This window comes from Theropithecus gelada, chromosome 9, assembly GCF_003255815.1.
Source record: "Theropithecus gelada isolate Dixy chromosome 9, Tgel_1.0, whole genome shotgun sequence".
Classification (NCBI taxonomy): domain Eukaryota; kingdom Metazoa; phylum Chordata; class Mammalia; order Primates; family Cercopithecidae; genus Theropithecus; species Theropithecus gelada.
Window position 1 is genome coordinate 128,842,617 of NC_037677.1, and position 26,746 is coordinate 128,869,362.

At 47.1% G+C, this 26,746-nt stretch overlaps 3 protein-coding genes across 9 annotated transcripts in view; 1 reads left to right on the forward strand and 2 right to left on the reverse strand.

Moving 5' to 3' along the window:
* LOC112631357 overlaps window positions 1-20,004 on the reverse strand; it is a 106,945-nt gene extending 86,941 nt beyond the window's left edge. For 2 of the 6 annotated variants that reach the window (XR_003121107.1, XR_003121108.1), the window contains exon 1: window positions 19,555-19,984. Coding sequence is in view for 4 of the 6 variants with exons in the window: in XM_025396350.1 (XP_025252135.1) it covers window positions 18,447-18,629; window positions 19,617-19,871 (438 nt within the window). In the remaining 2 variants the exon portion in view is untranslated. Of the gene's footprint in view, window positions 1-12,502; window positions 12,670-17,725; window positions 18,159-18,424; window positions 18,630-19,554 lie in introns of those variants that run through there. The other 4 variants (XM_025396352.1, XM_025396354.1, XM_025396350.1 and 1 more) reach the window with 4 other exon arrangements.
* STK32C (serine/threonine kinase 32C) overlaps window positions 1-20,010 on the reverse strand; it is a 122,193-nt gene extending 102,183 nt beyond the window's left edge. The window contains exon 1 of the mRNA XM_025396343.1: window positions 19,555-20,010. Coding sequence (XP_025252128.1) covers window position 19,555 — 1 coding nt within the window. The 5' untranslated portion in view covers window positions 19,556-20,010. The remainder of the gene's footprint in view (window positions 1-19,554) is intronic.
* A 61-nt stretch (window positions 20,011-20,071) lies between these two features.
* Window positions 20,072-26,746, forward strand: part of LRRC27 (leucine rich repeat containing 27) — a 49,565-nt gene continuing 42,890 nt past the window's right edge. The window contains exons 1-2 of one of the 2 annotated variants that reach the window (XM_025396347.1): window positions 20,072-20,329; window positions 21,593-21,850. In XM_025396347.1, the coding sequence (XP_025252132.1) occupies window positions 21,641-21,850 (210 nt within the window). In that variant the 5' untranslated portion in view covers window positions 20,072-20,329; window positions 21,593-21,640. Of the gene's footprint in view, window positions 20,609-21,592; window positions 21,851-26,746 lie in introns of both variants that reach the window. The other variant, XM_025396346.1, reaches the window with a different exon arrangement.

The following is a 26,746-nucleotide window of genomic DNA, read 5'->3' on the forward strand; positions in this document are numbered from 1 at the left end:
AGCCTCTCATCTAAATATTTTCAGCTCAAAAGTCCCAAGACTCATTGTCTAAATCAGGCATGGGTGAGACCCCGGTTCAATCCATTCTGGGCAAAATTCCTCTTTATCTGTGCAACTGTGAAACCGGAAAATATATTTCAAGGTACAGTGATGAGATAGGCATAAGATATATATTCCCATTTCAAAAGGGAGAAATAAGAAGGAATAAATAAGAGTCATCGGTCCCAAGTAAGTTCGAATCCAGCAGGGCAAGTTCCATGTAGTTTCAAGGCCTGGCAAGACTTCTTGGTGGCTCAGTGCTGCACTATGTAAACTAAAATTAAAACCATAAGCCCCCAACCAATGGGACTGACCCGCTCTTGGCCAAGGAAACTCCAGAAAAACCTTAAAACTGAGTTCCAGGCCAGACGCGGTGGCTCACGCCTGTAGCCCCAACACTTTGGGAGGCCAAAGTGGGCGGCTCACTTGAGGTCAGGAGTTCGAGAACAGCCTGGCCAACATGGCAAAACCCCACCTCTACTAAAAATACAAAACTTAGCCAGGTGTGGTGGCACATGCCTGTAATCCCAGCTACTCAGGAGGCTGACACATGAGAATCACTTGAACCGGGGAGATGGAGATTGCAGTGAGCCGAGATCACACCACTATACTCCAGCCTGGCCAACAGAGTGAGACTCTGTCTCAAAAAAAATAAATAAATAAAAATTAAAAAACCTGAGTTCCTGGCTATGATGGCGGGATGGGAGGTCAGATAGGTCTCCTGATACCCCCTGGTTTAGACTCAACAACCAACCAACGTTAATGTTAAGCTGGAGACCACAAGACAAACAGAATGGCTCTTCGTGGCAATAAGATACCAAATTATAAACAGAACCTAAGGCCATGCCAGGTGAGGGTTAAGTCACACACCCTACCCTTACAGCAGCTCATAAGCACTGGCCTTGAGAAGAGCAACATTAAACACCGTAGCTGTTTACCATTCACACATAGGCAGCCGCTAAGGTTGAAAAGGACCCTGCCACACAGGCCACATGACAGACATTTGTCAAGCACCTGCTCCATGCCAGGCACTGCAGTGGGCACGGCTGACACAGTGAGTGGTCAGATGCAGCGTGCACCCCTCTCAGCGAGGGAGACGGGCACCCGGTGGATAGCAGGCAAAGAGGGGAGCACTGAGGGCTGTAAGAGCGGGAGTGGACGCGAGTCCCGATGGAGCATGAGGGATACCCCCTCAAGGCAGCCACAGCAGAACTGACACCCACAGATGGGCAGACGTCAGCCAAGGGGGAGCAGGAGAGCAGCCCTCCAGGCAGAACATGGGTAGAGTCCAGGAGGTGAGCAGGAATGTGATGCTTTAGAAGAAAGGAATGAATGAAAGGCCAGGCTGATTAAACTGGAGAGACTGAGGCACGGAGTGGAAAGAGATGAGGCTAAGGAGATGACAAGGACCAGGTCAAGAGGCCTCATAAGCTCTGTGGAAGATGCTGGCTCTGGCTTCCTTAAAGGCTGCTGAAGTGGGGGTTGTTTAAGACCCATGCAGTGAACTTTGGCCAGTGGAAAACCGCTGCTGGGAGGATAAGCCACCTCTCCTTCCTCTTTCCCACAAGAGTTCCCAGGCAGAGTCTCTCTCCTGCCCATGGGAAGGCATCCTACCTGGCCAAGCAGGGCACCAATGGAGCAGCAGCCTGAGTCAGCTGTCAGCCAGCAGTCAGCCCTCAGCCAGCACCGGGATGTGCCACCTTACGTGGGCCCCGCCCTTCTCTGCCCCTCTGCCCTTTTGTATCTACATAGAGGAGGGGCAAATCAATTTCATGTTGAAAGACAATTCACCCGTTCATAGCAGAACTAATAACACTCTGCCTGATAGCATGTGCAGATGTAAAACTGCATAATTTACAAAGGGCAAAGAGATGATGACACTGCCGAGCTTGTCTGACATTCCCTGGAAGTGGTGTTTTACAGCTCAGGCTTGACTGTGACAGACTGAAGGTGGCTATCACGATCCACAGCAATGCCTTTAAAAAGTGGCCCAGGTAACAAGCCAACAGAGGAGATACAACGTAAACTAAAATCACCAGGAGAAGATGAAAACAACACATGGGACACAAGGAAAATAAAGAGCAGAGTGGTAGAGTTAATCATTACGGTAAATGTAAATGACTACCCACTTCAATTAGAAGATAGAGACTATCAGACTGGATACAAATGCAAGACCCTAATACATACATGCTGATTTTAAAAGCTACATCTTAAATATAAAGATGAACTATAACCTAAACACTAAAAAAGAGTTTAAAAGTAAAAAGATGGAAAAAAGATATACCATGCAAATAGTAACATAAGAAAGGTGATGTAGCTATATTTATATCAGATAAAGTAGACTTCAGAGATAAAAAGGAACATTTCAAATGATAAAAGCATCAATTCTTTAAGAATACCTAACATGCAGCCATAAAAACGAATGAGTTTGGCCAGGCGCAGTGGCTCACGCCTGTAATCCCAGCACCTTAGGAGGCCAAGGCAGGCAGATCACCTGAGGTCAGGAGTTCAAGACCAGCCTGACCAATATGGAAAAACCCCATCTCTACTAAAAATACAAAATTAGCCAGGCACGGTGGTGCATGCCTATAATCCCAGATACTTGGGAGGCTGAGGCAGGAGAATAACTTGAACCCAAGAGGCAGAAGTTGCAGTGAGCCGAGATCGCACCATTGTATTCCAGCCTAGGCAATAAGAGCGAAACTCCACCTCAAAAAAAAAAAAAAAAGAATAAGTTCATGTTCTTTGCAGGGACATGGATGAAGCTGGAAACCATCATTCTCAGCAAACTAACACAAGAACAGAAAACCAAACACCGCATGTTCTCATTCATAAGTGGAAGCTGAACAATGAGAACACAGGGACACAGGGAGGGGAACATCACACACCAAGGCCTGCCGGGCGGTGGGGGCCAAGGGGACGGAGAGCATTAGGACAAATACCTAATGCATGTGGTGCTTAAAACCTAGATGATGGGTTGATAGGTGCAATAAACCAGCATGGCACATGTATACCTATGTAGCAAACCTGCATGTTCTACACATATATCCCAGAACTTAAAGTAAAATAAATAAATAGATAGCACAAAAAACAATACCTAACAATCCCAAATGTGTATGTGCCTAATAAGAAAACTTCAAACTATATAAAGCAAAATTTGACAACCAGAGAGAAAAGCAGACAAACCACAGTCATGGTAGCAGAGTTTAACTCTTACACCTCAGGAACTGATAGAACGAGTACACGCACACACAATGACTAAGGATATAGAAGTTTGGGCAGCACTTTTAAGCAACTTGGCCTAATTGACATCTATAGAACACAATAACCAATAACTGCATATTACACATTATTTTTAAGTGTGCAAGAAATATTAAACAGGATAAGTCATATCCTGAAACAAAAAGAAAATTTTCAATAAATCTCTAAGGATTGAAATAATAATATATAATGTGTTGTCTGAATACAATGAAATTAAACATCAATTATAAAAGATAGTCCAACATTTGGAAATTAAACAATAATGCATTATCAAATAATGAATCACCGGGAAATTAAAAAATATTTAAATGGAATGATTATAAAAACCAAACTAATAAAATGTATGAGATGCAGCTAGTTTTAAATGCCTATATGAGAAAAATAAGAGATGTTAAAAAATAGGTTCTGTCTTAAGAAGCTAAAAAAACCATTCCACAATGTATACATATTCTGAAGCATCTTGTTGCATGCCATAAGTATATATCATTTTTATTTGTCAATTAAAAAGAAAATAAATTGTGGCCGGGCATGGTGGCTCACGCCTGTAATCCCAGCACTTTGGGAGGCCGAGACGGGCAGATCACGAGGTCAGGAGATCGAGACCATCCTGGCTAACGCGGTGAAACCTCGTCTCTACTAAAATTGCAAAAAATTAGCCGGGCGTGGCGGTGGGCGCCTGTAGTCCCAGCTACTCGGGAGGCTGAGGCAGGAGAATGGTGTGAACCCGGGAGGCGGAGCTTGCAGTGAGCCGAGATCGCGCCACTGCACTCCAGCCTGGGCGACAGAGCAAGATTCTGTCTCAAAAAAAAGAAAAAAAAAAAGAAAAAAAGAAAATAAATTGTAAAAAATAAATTTAAAAAATAAATTACATACCTTAAAAATCACTATTATAAGCCAATGTAGCAGAGATGGGAAGTTATGTTCATGGGAGAAGAGAGTAAAGATGAGCTATAAAAAGTTAAAAAAAAATAAAGCCAGGCACAGTGACTCACGCTTGTCACCCGAACACTTTGGGAGGCTGAGGTGGGAGGATTGCTTGAGCCCAGAAGTCTAAGACCAGCCTAGGCAACATAGTGAGACCCAACCTCTACAAAAAATAAGGATAAAAAAATTTAGCCAGGCGTGGTGGCATGCACCTGTAGTCCCAGCTACTCGGGAGGCTGAGGCGGGAGGATCCCTTGAGACTGGAAGGTTGAGGCTGCAGTGAACCATGATTGGACCACTGCACTCCAGCTTGGGCAACAGTGAGATCCTGTCTAAAAGATTAGGAAACTCAACAAAGCAAACCACTGATCCTTTAAAAAGTCATTAACATGTATAATGCCCTGGGATTACAGAATAAGGAGAAAGAGGAATGAGAATATGAGATAGGAAGAAGAGGTGATCACTACAGAGCCTAAAGATACTTAACAGAGGCTGGGCGCGGGGGCTCATGCCTGTAATCCTAGCATTTGGGAAGCAAAGGCTGGTGGATCACAAGGTCAAGAGACTGAGACCATCCTGGCCAACATAATGAAACCCCGTCTCTAAAACTACAAAAATTAGGAGAATCACTTGAACCTGGGCTGGGAGGCAGAGGTTGCAGTGAGCCGAGATCGCGCCACTGCACTCCAGCCTGGCGACAGAGTGAGACTGTATCTCAAAAAAAAAAAAAAAAAGATACTTAAAAGATTAAGATGTTGTGAAAATGTACCAGTACATTACATTTGTAACTCAAATTAAACGGAGAAACTATTTGAAAAATATAATTTATCTATAAAAGAAACTGAATTTGTAATTTACAACTCCTTCCCTAAAAAAACTGAAGGTACTGAGACAACTGAAAATTTGTACGAGAACAATAAACCTAGACCCTTACATAAATAACTCAGACTGCATCAGAGGCCTCAATGTAGGAGCTAACACTGTAAAATTTCTAGAGGTAAACACAGGGGAAAATCTCTATGACCTCCAGTTAGGCCAAGAGTTATTATCACGTGTGACACCAAAAGCACGAACCAGACATAAAATTCATTCGTTGGTCTTCACTAAAGTTAAAAACTTTGGCGCTCAAAAATATACAGTTACGAAAACAGACAAGGGGAAAGATTGGAAATCGTATTTCTGGTGTAGGACTTATACCCAGAACATATAGGACTCTTGGCCGGGCAGATCGCTTGAGCTCAGGAGTTCAAGACCAGCCTGGCAACACAGTGATAACTCTACACACATTTTGCATGGTGTGGTGGTATGTGCCTGTAGTTTGGGAGGCTGAGGTTAGAGGATCACCTGAGCCCAGGAGGTCAAGGCTACAGTGAGTCAGGATTGCACCACCGCACTCCAGCCTGGATGACAGAGTGAGACACTGTCTAAAAAAATTTAAAAATGAGGCCAAGGTGGGCAGATCACAAGGTCAGGAGATCAAGACCATCCTGACCAACGTGGTAAAACCCCGTCTCTGCTAAAAATACAAAAATTAGCTGGGCGTGGTGGCGCATACCTGTAGTTCCGGCTACTCGGGAGGCTGCAGCAGGAGAATCGCTTAAACCCGGGAGGCAAAGGTTGCAGTGAGGTGAAATCACACCAAGGCACTCCAGCCTGCGAGACTGTCTCAAAAAAAAAAAAGGGAGGGGGGTGCTGGGCGCAATGGCTCACGCCTGTAATCCCAGCACTTTGGGAGGCCAAGGCAGGCAGATCACAAGGTCAGGAGTTCAAGACCAGCCTGGCCAATATGGTGAAACCCAGTCTCTACTTAAATACAAAAATTAGCCAGGTATGGTGGCGGGTGCCTGTAGTCCTAGCTACTTGGGAGGCTGAGACAGGAGAATCACTTTAACCCGGGAGGCAGAGGTTGCAGTGAGTCAAGATCACGCCACTGCACTCCAGCCTGGACGACAGAGGGAAACTATGTCTCAAAAAAAAAAAAGAGAGAGAGAGAGAAAGAAAACAACCTAATAAAAAGGTAGGTAAAAGACTTGAAAAGCTAGGTTTGGTGGCTCACGCTTATAATCCCAGCACTTTGGGAGGCCAAGGCGGGCAGATCACTTGAGGTCAGGAGTTCGAGACCAGCCTGGCCAACATACGAAAACCTGTCTCTACTAAAAATACACAAATTAACCAGGCATGGTGGTACGCGCCTGTAATCCCAGCTACTTGGGAGGTTGAGGCAGGAGAATTGCTTGAACCTGGGAGGCGGAGGTTGCAGTGAGCCAAGATCGTGCCACTGTACTCCAGCCTGGGCAACAGAGCGAGACCTTGTCTCAAGAAAAAAAAAAGGAAAAAAAAACATTTCACCAAATAAGACATACAAATGGCTACATGGCTAATACACATGTAAAATGTGATAAACATTATGAGTTACTGGGCAAATAAAATTTTTAAAATTGCTTTTAGTTTATTTTTTCTTCTTCCTGCCCACTGTTGCTACCTCTGAAAAAGTAAATAAAAATTTAAACCTCCATGAGATACAACTACACACTTATTAGGATTGCCATAATTAAAAAAAAAAACAAAAAAAAAAACAGACAATACCAAAGTTTGGATGTGGCAGAACTGGAGTTCATATTTTGCTAAAGTGATGCAGCTAATTTGTTTTTTATTTTGTTTTGTTTTGAGATGGAGTTTCCCTCTTCTCACCCAGGCTGGAGTGCAGTGGCGTGATCTTGGTTCACTGCAACCTCCGCGTCCTGGGTTAAAGCAATTCTCCTGCCTCAGCCTCCCAGGTAGCTGGGATTACAGGCGCTCGTCATCACACTCAGCTAATTTTTGTATTTTTAGTAGAGACGGGTTTCACCACGTTGGCCAGGCTGGTCTCAAAATCCTGACTTCAGGTGATCCGCCCACCTCGGCCTCCCAAAGTGCTGGGATTACAGGCTTGAGCCACCACGTCCGGCCATGATACAGCCACATTGGAAAACAGTTAATTTATTTTAAATTTAAGCATAATCTTACCAGATGACCCAGTAATTTCACTACCAGGAATCTACCCAAGAAAAATAAAATATATGCCTCAAAGATAGGTGCATGATTATTCATAGCAGCATGATTTATAGCCCCAAACTGTAGACAGTCCAAATGTCCATCATCTGGTGAACAGATAAACAAATAGTATATCCATACAATAGAATAGTATTCAGCAATAAAAAGGAATGAAATACTGATGCCTTCTACTACATGGATGGACCTCAAAATTATTCTACATAAAGCCAGATGAAAAGACGACATATTGCCTGACTCTATTTACCTAAAGTGTGCACCCCATTGTCCAGGCAAATGTGTAGAGGCCGTGCTCCCCTAGGGCTGGGGTGAGAGCGGAATGGACTGCAGACAGCTGTGGGAATGCAGGGGCTGAGGGATTCATCCTAAAGTGGGAGTGTGGGGATGGTATAAATTTACTGCACATTGAATAAAAATCTTGGTATTTTGTCTTCACAATGGCTTGTGGCCAAGGGTTTTTTCCCCCCTCTTCCTTTTGTCATCTCTATTGAGGCATAATTTACATAATATAAAACTGATCTATTGCACCTTAGATGGATTTTTTTGTGTTTTTGTGTTTGTTTTGTTTTGGTTTTTTGAGACAGAGTCTCACTCTGTTGCCCAGGCTGGAGTGCAGGGGCCGGATCTCGGCTCACTGCAAGTTCTGCTTCCTGGGTTTACACCATTCTCCTGCCTCAGCCTCCCAAGTAGCTGGGACTACAGGTGCCCGCCACCTCACTGGCTAGTTTTTTTGTATTTTTTTAGTAGAGACGTGGTTTCACCACGTTAGCCAGGATGGTCCCGATCTCCTGACCTCGCCATCCGCCCATCTCGGCCTCCCAAAGTGCTGGGATTACAGACTTGAGCCACCGCGCCCGGCCTTTTTTTTTTTTTTTTTTTTTTTTGAGATGGAGTCTCACATTGTCGCCCGGGCTGGAGTGTAATGGCACGATCTAGGCTCACTGCAATCTCCACCTCCCAGGTTCAAGCGATTCTCCTGCCTCAGCAGTAGCTGGGATTACAGGTGCCTGCCACCACACCCAGCTAATTTTTCGTACTTTTAGTAGAGACGGGGTTTCACTATCTTGGCCAGGCTGGTCTCAAACTCCTGAACTCAAGCCATGTGTACACCTCAGCCTCCCAAAGTGCTGGGATTACAGGTGTAAGCCACCGTGCCTGGCCCTTAGATGGAATTTTTAAAGAGGTTACAGACCAGAGAGTGAGTTAAGTGGCTCTGTTTACAGAAGGCACATGTTGGCCTGGGACTAGTTTGGGGACCCTCTGGGGAGTTGGCCTTGGGTCATCTGAGACATTGTCCCAGCAGGCTATGTGGAGGGTGACGTGACTCCAGTTGGCTAGTCTCAATGTAATTCTACATAACCACCCCAAAATTAGTAACATGAACGCCAAGCATTTATCTCTCACTCTGCAGGTGGGCTGGGATTGGCTGGGCTTGGCTGGGCTTGGTCAGCCTTGGCTCTGGGCCACAGATGCAGCTCACATCTATTCCATGGGTGTCTCATTCTTCTGGGACAAGCAGGTCGCCATGTGCCTCCCATGAACATGCAAAGGTACAAGAGGGTAGCTGTGGGAGGGCATACAGGGCCCACCTTGCTGGCATCCCCCCAACATCCCTTTGACCAGTCGGGCCTCACCATGTTCCATCCCACTCTCCAGTTGGGCCTCTCTGCTCCCTCCCACCTGACATCCCATTGGCCAAACAAACCACACGACAAGCCAGTCCCAGGACGGTGAGGTGCACTGCACCCACCCCAAGGCCATAGCAGGGTATGGAGATGTCATTTATTGTAAGATGGACAGATAAGGTGGACCAATAATTTACAGATTCCAGCAGAGGGTAAGGACAGCCAGACGCTCCAGGACTGTAAGAAATCACAATGGCAGCAAGGACTTGGCCTTCCTGGGGACAGGGAGCCCTATTTCCAAATATAGTCACACTCTGAGGAGCCAGGGGTTAGAACATCAAGTCTGCCCTTGACTCCACACAAGCCAGGCTCCTCCAGGCCCTCTGCTCCACCAGGCCTCAACATGGCCCACGAAGGACTGAACAGACGCCAACATCATTTCTAAGAACTCCAGGCTGCATCCCTAGGGTGACCTAGTCCCTCAAATGCCTGCCTGAGAAATCTTAAGCTGCCAAAAGGATCTCTTGTTGGCTCCAGCAACCCCTGAGAATACGGCCCTATGCCCCAGCCTCTGCAGGGGTGGGGCCTCACTTCCATAACCGCAGTCAACAAACCTATTATAGACAGGTCTCCTGTGGACCCACCCACTTCCCACTCTAAGTTTTCACCTCCCCGGCTCTCCTGAGCCCCAGCGGACCCCCACCCCTCCCTGTCCCTTTAAAACCCCCCGTCACTGCTGTGCAGATTCAAGCTGAGTCAGGTCACGCTGGACTCTTCTCCATTGCCACAGCTATGACTAATCACAATCTGCCCTCACCACTGTGACGACGGGCTGTGTTTACCTTCAATCAGCATGAAAGCGGAGGACACGTTCGGCAATAGCACCCACCCTGCACACCCCCCACCATCCCCTACCTGCCCCCTCCCCAGCCTGGATTGTGGGACGTTCCTGGAATTTTTTCTTGTTTTAGAATTTTATAATTCACACATGCAATGTGCCATCTAGTTTTTCTTGGCTTTATAAACCTCGTAAAAATGTGCCATACTGTATGAGGTCTCCCACTTTTTTTTTTCTGGAAAGAGCTGTTTCTAAGACTTTTTCTCATTGTTGCGAGCAACTATTGTTCATTCATTTTGAGGTTGTAATATGCTTCCTTGTTTGGCTTCACTGTGATGTATTTGTGCTTTCTCTTGTCCTGGCCTTTCCAGTGCTTTTGCTTAAATGCATGATCCTGCAGGGCACATTTTGGCACCTGTGTCCTGGCACATGCCTCCATCTGTTTCTCTACCGAAGAGTCCAAAGGGGGAATTGTGGGGCTGTTGCACTTGAGAATTCAACCCTGCACAGGAGTCCCCAGATGCTCCCAAGATACTGACAAACGCCCTCTCACGGCAGCGGGTTCCGTGGGCTTCACCAGCTCACCAACACACGGCAGCGGGTTCCGTGGGCTTCACCAGCTCACCAACACACGGCAGCTGCTTTGCTGGTGCCAGCTGAGTGAGTGTTAAGACTCATTCATCTGAAATACCATCTTGGATCAAATTGCATTTCTCTGACGGCTAGTAAAGTGAAACATCTTTTATATTTTTATTGGCCATTTATTTCTCCTCTACTGTGAGCTATTGGTTTATATCTTTTCATCTATTACTGTAAATGTGTATCTATATTTTCCCTATTGAATCACAGGAATGCTATCTTTATCGGATTATAGATTTTGGAACTGATCTTCACTGGATATAAGAATCGCCAATACCTTCTCTCAGTTTTTGGCTGACTTAATTTTCTTTGTGGTATCTTTCTGACGAACAGGAGTATTTCTAGTATAGTGAATTTATCAATATTTATTTTTATGGTATTTTTATATCTTGTTTAAGAAATCCTTTCTTAGCCTAAAAACAAAGTAACATTCCCTGACATTTTCTCCTAAGGATGTGTATAAACTCTTGCATAGCATACCTGTGGGAAACTACACAGGTAATGGGCATGCATCTCAACCAAATTTCACAATGGAAACATGCCAGTGTAACTACCAGCACAGGAAGTAAAATGTTGCCAGCATCTGAGAAGCCCTGGAATTACCAAGCCCTTCCCAGGACCATACTACCCAGCAGGGGGAGGTGGCACCCTGATAGGGAAGCCCTCCTGCCTGACACCCACTTGGGGTGATCTGCAGTGGCCACTGTTCTTCCTCCAGTGTCCTGGCATGGAGGTCGTGGTTCTCTCCTCTCTCTACGAACATGTGCATGTCTCAGCCCCATTCTCTTTGGCCCAGGGGCCGGTTTGGTTCATGCGTCCCTCTCCTGATCACACTTGCTCACTTACTCAATCCCAGAGTGTTTTACGAAACCAAAAAGAACAGACACCTGGTTCTGTGTCTGTGAAATGCAGGCCCTCTAAAACACAAAGCCCAGGGCAAGAGGACGTCTCTTCCCTGGTCTGAGTGCTGCCCTGAGTAGGACTCACCACCCTTTCATTCTGTGTACTGATTATTTCCTGTCCTACTGCTTGTCCTTCCTGAAATAATGACTTTTTCAGTTGCTTAGTTTTCGTTGAACCTCTTGGGAATTCTTCCTCCCCCTTACAATAGACTTACCATGTAATTTTCCACCAAATCAATTTCTCCTTGCACAATGCATTCTGGGTCCAAAACCTGGCTCAAGTCTGGAAATGGGCCAGGAATCATGATTATTACTGGGGCGGTTGCCCTTGGCTTCCTGGTCACTCATCCTTGATCTCTCTTAACTGTATGGACTGAATAGGGCCATCACTGGCTGGCTTAAGACTCCATCCCTAGCGTTCTCACTGGCCTAGGCCAACACCAATGTTCACACACTGTTGCCCACCCTGGCACCTCATCAATGTATTTCCTCCAATAGATAGTTCCTTTCCAAGAGATGTGCTGATCTAATTGTGGTAGACAGAATAATGGCCCTCACAGATGTCGATGTCTGAATCCCCAAAACCTGTCTATATGTTAGGTACATGAATTCAAGTTAAAGAATTAAGATAGAAGGTGGGGTGCATGGGGATTAGAGGCTTACAGGCAATGAAATTGGCTTGGGATGGGGTGATGGATGAAGATAAACCATTTTGCACCCAAGTCTCAAGGCCACTGTCTAAGTCCATTTCCTGTTGCTATAAAGAATACCTGAGACTGGGTTATGCTTTATACAGGAAAGATGTTTACTTCACTCACAGTTTTGAAGGCTGGGAAGCCCGAGAGCACGGCAACAGCTTCTGGTGGTGCTTTTGTCCTGCATCATGACACGGAAGGAAAGTGGAAGAGGGAGTGGGACAAAACATGAGGGATGGCCTCATGTTATAATAACCCAACCTTGTGGAAATTAATGCTGTCCGGAGAGAGTGGGAACCCACTCACTCCCTCAAGAATTAGCCCAATCCCTAAAGAGCAGCCTGAATCTCTTAATGGCCTAACCACACCTTAAAGACCCCACCTCCCAACACCCCCACACCTGGACCAAATTTCCAACAGATGAATTCCAGGGACCCACTCCAACCACAGCCGCTGGGAAAGTGGAGGCCAAGAGCTGGGGACGAGGCTGAGTCTCCCTGGGTACTGAGACAAGTTCACCACTTTGGCTCATCTGAGAAATTCGTTAATAATTCATCACACACCCCCTCCTGATGGGCCACAGAACACACCCCCAGCTTTTCCATGGCAGCCTGAAGGCTGCAGCTTCTTGTCTTTCCACACCATTCCACATCTTCCCGGCACAATCCCAGTCCTGTGTTGTGCTCTCAGAAGACCTACATGAGGAAACAGAGGTCATCTTCACTTTGCAGTCTGAACTCTTTTCAAGGAAGAGCAATGTATTTCAGTTGTCACATTGTATATGATGATTGGTTTAGCAGGCACAGCACAGCAGAAATGGAATCAGCTGCCAACGGCATTTTGAACATCTTCCAAAAAACAATTTTAGGCCATTTTGAAATCTGTAAACTTATATAGAAATGTGTATTGTCCTTACATTCAACTTTCTATAAAGTATATTTTACATTTAAAAAAAAAGACTGCCTTTCTTTTGATGTTGTTGACAAAGAATCAAGTTCTGTCAAACACTTCAAGAGGTTTATTTCTGAGCTAAATACGAGTGACTATGGCCCAAGGCAGTCTCAAGAGACTCCGAGATGTGCCCAAGGGGGTTGGGTTGCAAGTTGGTTTTATACATTTTACGGGAACATAAGACATCAATCAGTGCACGTGAGGTATACATTGGTTTGGTCAGAAAGATAGGACGACTGAAAGTGGGATGGGGAGAGATGCAGGAGAGTAAGCTTACAGGTCATAGGTGGATTCAAAGATTTTCTGATTGACAATTGGTTGAAATAATTATTATCTAAAGACCTGGAATGAATCAACAGAAAGGAGTGTCTGGGTTAAGATAAAGGGTTGTGGAGACCAAGGTTCTCATTAGTAGATGAAGTCTCATTGGTGGCTACCATTAGAGACAATTGATGGTAAATTCTGACATTTCTGATATGGTTTGGCTGTGTCCCCACCCAAATCTTAAGTTGAACTCCCACGTGTTGTGGGAGGGACCCGGTGGGAGGTAATCAAATCATGGGAACAAGTCTTTCCCGTGCTGTTCTCATGACAGTGAATAAGTCTCATGAGAGCTGATGGTTTTAAAATGAGGAGTTCCCCGGCCGGGCGCACTGGTTCACACCTGTAACCCTAGCACTTTGGGAGGCCAAGGCAGGTGGATCACGAGGTCAGGAGATCAAGACCACCCTGGCTAACATGGTGAAACCCTGTCTCTACTAAAAAATATAAAAACTTAGCCAGGCGTGGTGGTGGGCGCCTGTAGTCCCAGCAACTCGGGAGGCTGAAGCAGAATGGCTTGAACCCGGGAGACAGAGCTTGCAGTGAGCCGAGATCATGCCACTGCACTCCAGCCTGGATGACAGAGCGAGAGTCTGTCTCAAAAAAAAAAAAAAAAAGAGGAGTTCCCTGCACAAGTTCTTGCCTGCTGCCATCCAGGTAAGACGCAACTTGCTCCTCCTTGCCTTCCGCCATGATTGTGAGGCTTCCCCAGCCAGGTGGAACTGTAAGTCCAATGAAACTTCTTTCTTTTGTAAATAGCCCAGTCTTTGGTATGTCTTTTTTTTTTTTTTTTAGACAGAGTCTCGCTCTGTTGCCCCGGCTGGAGTGCAGTGGCACGACCTCGGCTCACTGCAAGCTCCGCCTCCCAGGTTCATGCCACTCTCCTGCCTCAGTCTCCCAAGTAGCTGGGACTACAGGTGTCTGCCACCACACCCGGCTATTTTTTTTGTATTTTTAGTAGAGATGGGATTTCACCGTGTTAGCCAGGATGGTCTCAATCTCCTGACCTCGTGATCCGCCTGCCTTGGCTTCACAAAGTGCTGGGATTACAGGCATGAGCCACGGTACTCGGCTGGTATGTCTTTATTAGCAGCGTGAAAATGGACTAACACGGTTTCCTGTGTTGATCTTTAAAAGATGCTAGACTTTCAGTTCATCTCTTCAGGATTGGGAAGGCCTGGAAGGGTAAAGATCTAGTTATGTTACAGATTCTTTACAGATACAAATCTCTGCCCCACAGAAGACAGCTTTGCAGGACCATTTCAAGTTATAGAAAAGAAACAAATTTGGGGGTAATTATCTTGCTTTCCTTCTTTATCTGCCATGTGATATCATGCCAGAGTCAGTTGGAGTTGGTATCTTATTGCTACAGTCTATTCTGTCAGTCTTAAGATCTCTTTTATTTTTATTTTTGAGACACAGTTTCACTCTGTCACCAGGCTGGAGTGCAATGGTGCATTGTCGGCTCACTACAACCTCATCTGCTGGGTTCAAGTAATTCTTGTGCCTCAGACTCCCAAGTGGCAGGAATTATAGGTGCGCGCCCAGCTAATTTTTGTACTGTTAGTAGTGATGGGGTTTCCCCTTGTTGGCCAGGCTAGTCTCGATCTCTTGACCTCAAGTGATCTGCCTGCCTCGGCCTCCCAAAGTGCTGGGATTACGGGCGTGAGCCACCTCACCCGGCCAAGATCTCTATTTTAACGTTAATGCTGGTGAGTTTGCCTAACCCCCAAAAAGGAGAGGAGTATCATGAAGCATGCCCAATCCTTCACTGCTTGTAATGGTCTGACCTAGTTTTTCAGGTTTCTTTGGAATCCCCTTGACTGAGAAGAGGGGTTCATTCAGTTGGTTGGGGGACTTAGAATTTTGTTTTTGGTTTACAATGTAGAAGAATATTAATTATTCGAAAAACATCACACATAATTTACGGCAGCTTCACAATAAGGTATTACATAAAAAACTAAAGCAGAGTAAAACTGTTTTATTTCCTGTTTTGGAAAATATTACTTTCTCCAGGCAAGATGGTATTGCAAGTTCAAGGTTAGAGACTGATACGGTTTGGCTGTGTCTCCACTCAAATCTCATCTTGAATTCTCATGCATTACGGGAAGGACCCAGCGGGAGGTAACTGAATCACGGGGGCAGGTCTTTCCCAGGCTGTTCTCGTGATAGTGAACACGTCTCACGAAATCTGATGGTTTTAAAAAGGTGAGTCCCCTGCACAAGCTCTCTCTCTTTTTGCCTGCTACCCTCCATTTAAGATGTGACTTGCTCCTCCTTACCTTCCACTATGCTTGTGAGGCCTCCCCAGCCATGTGGAACTGTAAGTCCATTAAACCTCTTTTTCTTTCCAGTCTTGGGTATGTCTTTATCAGCAGCATAAAAACAAACTAATACAGAGGCCCTCCCACAATTCTCCCCACCCATGGCTACAATAGGTAATTTTTTTTTTTTTTTTTTTTAATTTTTTTGAGACGGAGTCTCGCTTTGTCACCCAGGCTGGAGTGCAGTGGCACGCTCTCGGCTCACTGCAACCTTTGCTTACCAGGTTCAAGCAATTCTCCTGCCTCAGCCTCCCGAGTACCTGGAACTACAGGTATGCACCACTATGCTCAGATAATTTTTGTATTTTTAGTGGAGACGGGGGTTTCGCCATGTTGGTCAGGCTGGTCCAAACACCTGACCTCAGGTGATCCGCCCGCCTCAGCCTCCCAAAGCACTGGGATTACAGGTGTGAGCCATCATGCTTGGCCTACGATAGATAATTTTTAAAAGACAAATTTAAAAACCAACAACAGTCCATAGACCAAAAATGAATCGGAAACACATAGCAGCTCACAGGACCCAGACTTTGGGCCTGTGGGGGCTCTGGTCCCAGAAACAGGGAAAGGTGCTTGGGAAGGCTGTCCCTGAAGAGTGAAGGGCAGAAAGTGCCTGAGAGGAGTGGAGAACAGCCAAGAGCATCACTGAAAACCAGGGCTGGAGGAAGTCTCTTGCCTCTGTAACTGCCCTACGGGTTCACCTTGCCTGCTGCCTAGACAGAGCCGATTTATCAAGACAGGGGAATTGCAATGGAGAAACAGTCACAGCAGAGCCAGCTGTGCAGGAGACTGGAGTTTTACTATTACTCAATCAGTCTCCCCGCACATTCTGGGATCAGAGTTTTAAGGCTAATTCGGAGGGTGGGGCTTTGGGACATGTGGAGTGCTGACTGGTCAGGTTGGAGATGGAATCATAGGGGGCTGAAGTGAGGTTTCCTTGCTGTTTTCTACTCCCGGGTGGGCGCCAGAACCGGTGGAGCCAGATTACGGGTCTGGGTGGTGTCAGCTGATCTATGGAGTGCTGGGTTTGCAAAATATCTCAAGCTCTGATCTAGGGTTTTACAATAATGATGTTATACCCAGGAGCAATTTGGGGAGGTTTAGACTCTTGGAGCCAGAGTCGCAGGACCCCTAACCTGTAATTTCTAATACTGTAGCTAATTTGTCAGTCCTGCAAAGACAGACGGGTCCCTGGGCAAGAAGCGGGTATTTTCGGGAAAGGGCTGTTACCCATTTTGTTTCAGAGTTCCTTCCCAACGTTAGTTCGGCCTACGCCCAGGAATGAACAAGGACAGCTTAAGTTAGAAGCAAGATGGAGTCGGTTAGGTCTGATCTCTTTCACTATCATAATTTCCTCAGTTATAATTTTCTAAGGCAGTTTCACTTCCATGAAAGGAATGTGGAAAAACATACAACTTCTGCAGCAATATCTGGGGATGGAGACGAGGACAGCCCTCGGCCCAGCCTCTTGCTGGCTCCAGGACTGGATCTACAGCTCCCAACGGGAAGGCCAGGCAAGCACCCAAGCATGGCCCCAAAAGGCTGGACGGAGGCTCCTGCCAGAGCATGACACACAGTGAATACCCAGGGAAACAGAACATAACCCCCTTTGCAGAAGACTGCAAGCCTAGATTTCAAAACACAGGACTCCAAGAAGACAGATAATGATATCAGGCATCAACTGGTAAATTCAGCCCAGAAAACAATAGAGCACAGTTTAAAATAAGTGTGTCTAGGCCAGGCAGTGGCTCACGCCTGTAATCCTAGCACTTTGGGAGGCCGAGGCGGGTGGATGGCTTGAGCTCAGGAGTTCGAGACCAGCCTAGGCAACATGGTAAAACCCTGTCTCTACAAAAAATACAAAAATTAGCCCAGCATGGTGGCACATGCCTGCAGTCTCAGCTACTTGAGGGATTGAGGTGGGAGGATTGCTTGAATCTGGGAGGCAAAGGCTGCAGTGAGCCAAGATCACACCACTGCACTCCAGCCTGGGTGACAGACTGAGACCCTACCTCAAAAAATAAATAAAATAAATAAATAGATGTGCTTAGGATTCTCATGGTAGATAAAGAAAGAAAACAGCAATGAACATTAAAAACATTATAAAACAAAAATTGGAAGAAATAAGAACAAATGGACACAAAAAAGAAAATTAGAAATATAGACCAATGCAGTTTCATTTAAAAACTCAATCGATGAAACAAACTAATTGGACGGACAGAGAGCTAGTAAACTGGAAGCTCGTAAACCCAGAACACAGAGGCCAACCTTGGGAAGCGCAGTTTGAGAGATGGACAAGACACTGAGTGGGTGCAACCTACTCCCTTTTAGGAGATCCCAGAACAAGAATTCCGTCAGGGTGCAGAGGTGCCACGGGAGGACAGATGGCCGGGAACCTTGCTATCTCAGGTGAGAAGAGACGGCCAGCGCCAGGCAGCATAGCCAAACCAACCCACACTCAGAAATACCACAGCAGAATTTCAGAACAAAGACATGAAAAGAGAAGACAGATTTCCTTCATGGAAGTGGCAATGCCACGGGCAGCAAACTTCTCGGCAGGGTAGCAGCAGTTGCTGCCCCAGAGGAAGGTCCTAAAACCACCACATGCCGCACCAGCTTTATAGCCACTCAATAATCAGATCAAAATGAACACTTATTTGTTCCTACGTTGGGAGGCTCACCCAAGAATGCTTGCCAAAAGGCTACCAATGGATGTGATCTGCCTGGGTAAAAACTGAGAACAGAAAAGGGCAAAACATGCTCGTACAAACAATTAACTACTGACTACAAAAATTAATTTAGCATGAAAAATGTGAAACGAAAACCTGAGGCAACAATAACAAGCAAGAGGGAACAGGCTCAAATTGTTGGTAAATGTTTTATTTGTGAAAAGAGATACTGGAATGCTGAACCTTGTTAGAAACAACATTGTGCTGAAATCTTCCATCCCTTTCGCTGCTGCTCATGGCACCACCCATGCCACTCCCCATTCTCTCCTTGCTCTGCCCAGGAGGTTGGCCTCCCCACGCTCCTGGGAAGGTACTGGTTGTGCCTTCAGCTTCCTGACTGGTATGATAGTTGGGTACGTACGAAAACGTTTTTTTTGAGACAGGGTCTCGCTGTCACCCAGGTTGACATTCAGTGGCACAATCATAGCTCACTGCAGCCTCAAAATCCTAGGTTCAAGCGATCCTCTTGCCTCAGCCTCCCACACAGCTGGAACTACAGGTGTGTGCCACCACACCACTTTTTTTTTTTTTTTTTTAATTTTTTGTAGAGACTGGGTTGCCCAGTCTGGTCACAAACTCCTGGCCACAAGTGATCCTCCCACCGTGGCCTCCCAAAGTGCTGAGATTACAGGCATGAGCCATCGTGTCCGGCCTGAAAACATTTCTTATTGTGATCTTCACAAAAATAAAATGTAACTCCCCTAAGTGGGTAGTCGTTTCTCCATATATGTTGGTTCCTTAAAAAGGTGAAATCACGCCGGCCCCTAGTGGCTCACACCTGTAATCCCAGCACTTTGGGAGGCCCAGGCGAGCGGATCACGAGGTCAGGAGATCAAGACCAGCCTCGCCAACATGGTGAAACCTCGTCTCTACTAAAAATACAAAAATTAGCTGGACGTGGTGGCGGGCACCTGTAGTCCCAGCTACTGGGGAGGCTGAGGCAGGAGAATTGCTTGAACCTGGGAGGCGGAGGTTGCAGTGAGCCGAGATCACGCTACTGCACTCCAGCCTGGGAGACAGAGCAAGACTCCATCTCAAAAAAAAAAAAAAAGAAATTATGGCTGGCTGTAGCTAAACTGTCCGGGTTTCAAGAGTGTTTCTGGACGGGATGGAGGGTGCTACTTTTCATTAACAGCTGGATCCAGGAATGAAGGTGCACGGGACTACAGGGTTCCACATGACCACGAAGCACCTCCCCTTCCGCCCGTGTCATTTCATCTTCTCACAAATTCTCAAAACCCTTCCTCAGGACACTCACTGCGTTTCCTCGCCCCCCTCACTCCTCCGTCCACGGCAGGAGACTCAGCAGAGGAGCCTTACTTCTCCAAGGAGGACGGTCTGAGTCTGCGTTCCCCTGAGAACAAGCCCTGAGGCAAGATTTGGGGACAAGCAGCTCACGTGGGAAGTGACTCCAGGAAGCCCCAGGAGAGAAGCGGGGAGTGAGCCCAGCGGGAAGAGCAGGCAGCGAGGGCGGCTCCAAAGATGGTGCCTCAGCACCAATTCTTTTCTGCTCGGCTGTCCTCGAGCAGCCCCGCCCGCCCCGGGCCCTCCGGCTCCCCAGACAGCACTCAGCATCCCGCTGTCTTCCTTCCCCTCTGTGCCAGGCCGCTCGCCCCTCCAAACCCCCTGGGTCTCTACTTGCCCGTCGGTCACCGCCCCTCCGCCGCAGCTGGCGCGGAAAAACGGATGCTGCCGTTGGTCGCGTGCGTGCGCAGGCGCACCACACCCGTGCCCCCGCGCAGGCGCACCACAACCTCCCCACCGCCGGCGCAAGCACCCCCTCCCCGCGCAGGCGCACCACAACCCGCCCCCGCATACGGGCACAAACCGCCACAACAGGCCCACCCCCGCGCGCAGGCGCAGCACACCCCTCGCGCAGGCGCACCACGGACACACCCGCGCTCGGGTTGGCGCCTGCGGGCTTCGGTACCGGCGTCTCCATGGCGACCGCGTTGTCTGGGTGGCCTCCATTGTTGGGCTGCAGCTCTCGGCAGCGTGACTCGCCAGCGCTCCAGTGGGCCGGGAAGCGGCAGGTGAGACGGGCGGGCACGGCCAGCTCCCTGGGCCCTCGAGGCGGGCGGTGGCAGGAAGGTGGTGCCGAGGCCCCTGGTGCCCTGTCGCGTAGCTCCAGCCCCGATGCTGACGGCAAAGGCCACGCTCCTCAGGCCTGGAATGTGAGGCCCAGAGCGTCGGATCCAACTCTGCCTCGCCCGGATGGGGAAACAGAGGCAGGGAGCAGGGGTGGGCGTGCGTGGGGATCCCTTGAAGGCAGCCTCGGAAACCCCACTGAGCCAGCGCTGCCTGGGCGCTGTGTAAGTCCAGGCTGTCGTTTCACTCCTGGTTTTAAGATATTTTCCCTGTTCCGAGGTTTGAAGCCTCCCGTCCTCTGTTTTAAGTTCCGTGATCCGGAGAAAACAAGTGAACTGACCGTGAAAAAGCCCACAGGCTTCCATGGAATGTAGGCCGCCTGGGGTCGAACCCTGCTGGGTCTCAGTGTCGCCGCTACCTCCCAATTAACTGCGCCCCTGCAGCAGTTCCCTAACTGATCTACGCCTCAGCCTCCTCCTCCTTAAAACGGGAATGAAGTACACACACATGTGCCAATCATTGGGCGGTTGAGTGATTTGAATTAGATGAACTGGTGCATTCCAATGTTGATTCTTATTGCCGAATAAATTGTTTGGAAATTGCAAGTGGAAGTGTGCCTCGCTGAATGAGGTTTTGGTGAACAATAGTTCTGAGTAAAAGTGTTGCTGGACAACGAAAATTCAAGATTCTTAATTTAACAGGTTTTTCCCCGGTGCTTAACTGGGTGTTAGCCAGACTTAGTTCTGGTCACTGGGCCAAAATGGTAAACAAAAGACAGGCTTCCTGGCCTCAAGGAACTAAAAACATATTTCAAAAGGCACAGAACCACACCAGAGATAAGAAACAGGGCAAACTTCCCCCGCCCCAATCATTTCATGGAAGCGTTACAGTTGATTTACAGGCTTTGAAGTGTTCTGATCTGTTTATATCCCTAAAATGATCATTTCTATTTATTGTGCGCCTTTGCGTTTTCCAGTAGTTAAATCTTGGAACTCGATTGTACAAAGTGAAAGCAGAGAATTTTAATCTGAACCTCTTTGTATTCCTTTTTTTTTTTTTAACATGTTTAAAAGTCAGATTTTTGCTACAGCTTATGAAAAATGACAGCTTTTAAAGCAAGTTAAATTACTGCAGATCTGCCACATAGCTGTTCTGTTTTGCCTCAGTGTAATTAGTTGTTTCTACATCTTCCCTTCCTGTGTCTCCAGGTGACTCCAGACCAAGGAGGATGAGCTACTGTCCCTGGAAGAGAACGGATGGAGGGAAGCGGCTCCTACACAGTTCCCTCTCTGGCTGCTGCTGATCTGGAGGAGGGTGCTGGTCAGACTAGGAGCTTGCCTGCCACCCCCTCCAAAGATGTTCACAAGTGTGTTGGAGGCATCATCTTTTCCTCCTCACCGATTTTAGACTTGAGTGAAAGTGGTCTGTGCCATTTGGAGGAGGTCTTTAGAATCCCCAGCCTTCAAGTAAGTGGGGCTGCTCCTCTGGCTGTGTTGGGAGGCAGAAATGGGAATCTACCCCGGGCTTTATTTGTAGGCTTCTTTCTCTTTGGAAGTGATGAATTCTAAAATGAAATAGAGGAAAGGCTAACTCATAGTTTCATATGCCGATCACAACAAAATGGGAAATTTCATGATGGGGACCAACTCATGGAAATAGTGCATCTATTTAGATGAAGGCGTCTGTTCTCTTCCTTGCAGTTTACCTCTCAAAACCTGTGGTAGTAACTACTGCCAAACACCCTTGATCTCTTAATTAAAACACAAAACCTTAAAGAAAATCAGGCAACATTAACAGTTAAAAACTTTGTTCTCACCCATGGTTTTGCTCATGTTACACACTGGTTTTACTTCGTGCCCGGCCCTTCTCCGGGTCAGTCCGCAGTAGATGCTGTCTTGTCCCTATGATTTCTAGAGAAAGCTTCTGTGAGGGCACAGCTTTGATGTTAGACAGTTGAGGGTTCCCCCTGCAGCACCTGTCCCTGCTGGGACTCACAGAATTTCCTTAAACCTCATTTGGTTTAATCTGGAATGTGGGAACGATCACATTTTCACATCATTTATTGTAAAAATGAATAACGTGAAAGTTCAGTGTCTGAAACACGGTTATGATATTGATTGACTTTCTTTTTGTATTTTTAGTAGAGATGGGGTTTCACCATGTTGCCCAGGATGGTCTTGAACACCTGAGATCAGGTGATCTGCCTGTCTCAGCCTCTCAAAGTGCTGGAATTACAGGTGTAAGCCACCGCACCTGGCCAGATTGACATTTTTGAGTGCTTTTACCAGAGCTACATATTTAGATTTTTAGTGGCTGCTTAAGTTATAAACTCTACATTTGCCTTGTCTTTGCTGTCAGGGCAGCACTGGTCTCGCTCTTTCCTTCCTGCTGACATCTAGGATAAGGCACTGGTCACGGGGACCTGCCTTGTCCTGGCTCCTGTTACACAGGTGTCACTTTTAATGAACAGATATCCTCAGCCCTGAATTACGGATCCAGCAGAGCCCTGAGGTTTCTGTTACCTTTATGCATAATGGGAGAAGGAGGAAATTCCAGAGGTCTTCAGGCTTAATGAAGAAACTTGATAACTGCTTATAGCTTTCAGAAGACAAATGTCAGTATAAATTTTATTACCATGACATCAAGTCTCTAAATGAGGTAATCAGAGTGGTAGACTTTCTCACTGAAGTCATAAACAGCACTTCCAGAGATCCCCCATCCTCACATGAGGCTCCCAGGACCTAATAGGAAAGATGAAACTTGTGTTATGACATAGCCGATTCACTGTTCACCATGTGAGAAACAAACCCAAAGAATGGACTCAGAGAACAGTGGAAATGAGACTTTTAAACACAGTTTTGCAAGATTGGGTGTCTGGTGGGCAGGCACACCCAGCACGGTTACAGCAAGCCTCTTATCCCCTAGTGCACAGGTCCCGCCCCCAGTTCCTCATAGGCTGAGTACTGTGGGGGGGGGGGTCACAGCCTTCCCGGACTTCACCAATTGGTTGTTGGGTAGGGGCTGCAGGGTACAGGTCCCGCCCCCACTTCCTCATAGGCTGAGTACTGTGGGGGGGGTCACAGTCTTCCCGGACTTCACCTATTGGTTGTTGGGTAGGGGCTGCAGGGTGCAGGTCCCGCCCCCACTTCCTCATAGGCTGAGTACTGTGGGGGGGGGGGGNAGGTCCCGCCCCCGCTTCCTCATAGGCTGAGTACTGTGGGGGGGGTCACAGTCTTCCCGGACTTCACCTATTGGTTGTTGGGTAGGGGCTGCAGGGTGCAGGTCCCGCCCCCAGTTCCTCATAGGCTGAGTACTGTGGGGGGGGGGGTCACAGCCTTCCCGGACTTCACCTATTGGTTGTTGGGTAGGGGGTGTAGGGTGCAGGTCCCACCCCCGCTTCCTCATAGGCTGAGTACTGTGGGGGGGGGGGTCACAGTCTTTCTGGAGGTCGCCTATTGGTTGTTGGGCAGGGGCTGTAGGTGTTTTCTTTGGGGTTGTCCTGCTGCATTTTGTTGCGGCCCACAATGCATTGCACTCCCAGTCAGCTCAGGGGGTCTTCCAGTATTTGACTTATGACCTAAGTAGCTGGGCAGGCTGTTAAGAACAGACAAAATGAGATATTTTTAGGCCAGTAGACTTTCATCTTAGACTAAACCTCTTTGGTTCGGGTGAGGGCAACTAAGGGGTGGGGGGTGCCGAGAAGCAGGCGTTGGCTATCCAAGCAGGGGCCTAGTACATCCTGTTTCTTCTGTAGTTTGTTGACCTAAGCCGATTCAAGGCACTTTGTCTTGGAAATGGACCACTGTATACATTATTTCCTTCAATTCCCTCCTCTTTCTCTTTTTACTCCTGTTAGTCCCATTTCCACATTTATTTTTGTGTCCTTTGTTTCTCACATCATTTCAAAAGCTGTTGACTGTCTTCATCATAACAGAGTAGATCTGATTTGGTTTCTAATAATAGTTGATATGTTATGGGTATTTGTTTGTTGATGGCTGTTTCAATTAATTTTTGGGTTAACCCTTTAACATGGAGGATAATGCAACACCCTGTAGCTCTCAGGACTCCAGCCCCTATTATAAGGGATGTCAGAATGGAGGCGACCATTCCTTTCCGTTTTCCCGAACCAGCTCTCTAGCCAATCAACTCTCTAGCCAATCATCAATTCCAGCATTTTCCACCAATTCGTTGGCTAAAGTTGTTAACTCTTGTAATGCTTTTGTGATGATTCCATCTGGGGCAGTATTGTTAGGAATGAAAGTGCAATGCTTTCCGCCCATTATGACGCGTACGGCCCCTTTCTCTGCCAAGATCATGTCTAGTGCAAGTCTGTTCTTCCATGCCATTTGGCTGGTGGCATCTAACTGGCCAGCCACTTCTTTGAGAGCATCTCGAGTATAGGTGATGAATCTTTGTTGATTATAATAGATGCAATTAATCAGTCTACATTTTTATTAATAGTTGACCACCAGAAGAGTGCTGATGCAAGCCCAGCAGCTGTGTGGTTTCGGGTCTTCGGTTCGTTAGGTGCTCCTCTAGGACTCCTACTGAGTCAATATAAATATTGGGATCAAAAGAATCTGCTAGATCTCTCTGACTTAGGTGGCCATGGGGGTTCTTGGGGATCTTATGGTATGCCAGGGTGAATGGAATGGCCAGTTGAACTGAGGCACAAGTCCCAGTCCATTTGGACAGTAACAGGTCACAGAGGTTCCTCTTCCCACTTACCACCAGACATCAGCCTGGGGTGTATGAAGAGCCGAGTAGTTGCCATTGTTTGACTCACCAGTAATGTTTAAGATGTGGGTACAAGTTGAGAGTTCTCCCACAGCCTTATTGAACTCTGGCCCCTGCCTAGAGAGGCAAGAGGAGTGGTTTGTATTCCCTATGGAGGATGAGGGGATTGCTCTCATGTCTGATTTTCACAAAGCGGGAAGAGCAGTGATAGACTTTCGCAAATCTCATTTCCCCATGCATCCCTGTCCTGGTATAAAGCCAATATGCATTGCATTCCATCAGGATTGGTATCCCATCCTGGGGGAACTGGAACCACCTGTGCCTGAGGCTGCCCAGCAGAACATGCGTAACAGTAGCTCTTATTAAGAGCTAGTACCGAAAATCTGACCCATTAGGCCCAGGCATTGATATCCCCATATCCAGTCTCAGTTTCTAAAGTCTGCCTCAAATCTGTTACCTTCGTTATTTTTACTCTCTTAGGGCATTGTCCGGTGGGTTAAAGGAAGTAGTGGGACCGGGAGTTATAGTAATCCTGGGTGGGCTCGGGGTAGAGTTGGTGACGTGCCTGGAAGCTAACTGTTCCATGGGATCCCTTCCTGAGATACTTATTCCTGATCCATACCTCCAAGGTCCCTGGTCTAGAGTAGCTAGGGTGTTTATGTTAATTAATATAGGATTGCACTCTAAATTTCTACAGTTAGGTGGTGTGGGGCTCTTATATAACTGTATTTTATTCCTTAAGGGTTTGGTTTTGGAAGAATGGCTCACCCAGCCTCAAAATTGGGTGGTCCACCACACCTCATTCCAGCTAGCACAGGGCTTTCCCCGTAGCGACCTGTTTCAGGACATAGATATTTGTTTGCTCGTGACAGCTGCCTTTGGTTCCCTAAATTCCCACAAGGTAAGACTTGGCAGGCATCAAAACTTATGGTCCGGGAGGTGGAGGTTCTAGCTATATTGACTATTAGTTTGATTGGCTATTCTTCTACCAGGCTCCATCCAATAATTGTGTACCGATTAATTCTAACTACGTCCACCCCAATGACAGAGACTGCTCGTGGCTTCCTTCTAGGTTTTCCTCAGAGTTAGCTTAGGGGTTCCTTAGGAGATCGATACACTTCCCATTTCCCCTTTCCCTTCCTTCCAGGAGTTCTTTTACCAGTCTCTTGACTGTGTGCCACGTGTCCACCCCTATCCAGCTGTTCGTACGGCTGTCTCAGTGGTCAGGAGAGCTTGGTAGGGACCTTCCCAGCTTGGGCGGAGCTTCGCCAGGCTGGAAGTGGTGAACCGTGAACTCATGAGGCAGGGTTTGAGTCAGAAATCCTTTCAACCTGAGGGATGACAGGGTGGAGGATATGGCCAGTGTATAATTTCTTAAAAATTCGTCTTTGGTTTTCATAGCAGGAAGGTCAGTAGTCCCACCTAAATCTGGGAGTCCATGTAACAACTCGTAAGGGGACCGTCCCAGGCCTTTCCTCGGGGCTGTACTAATCCTCAGGAGTTGCTCTGGGGAGACGTCTGGTCCAAGGCACTTTAGTTTCTAAGATTAGTTTAGTAAATACGCTTTTGGAGAGTCCGATTCCTTTTTTCTACTTTTCCAGAGGAAGCGGGGTGCCAAGGGGTGT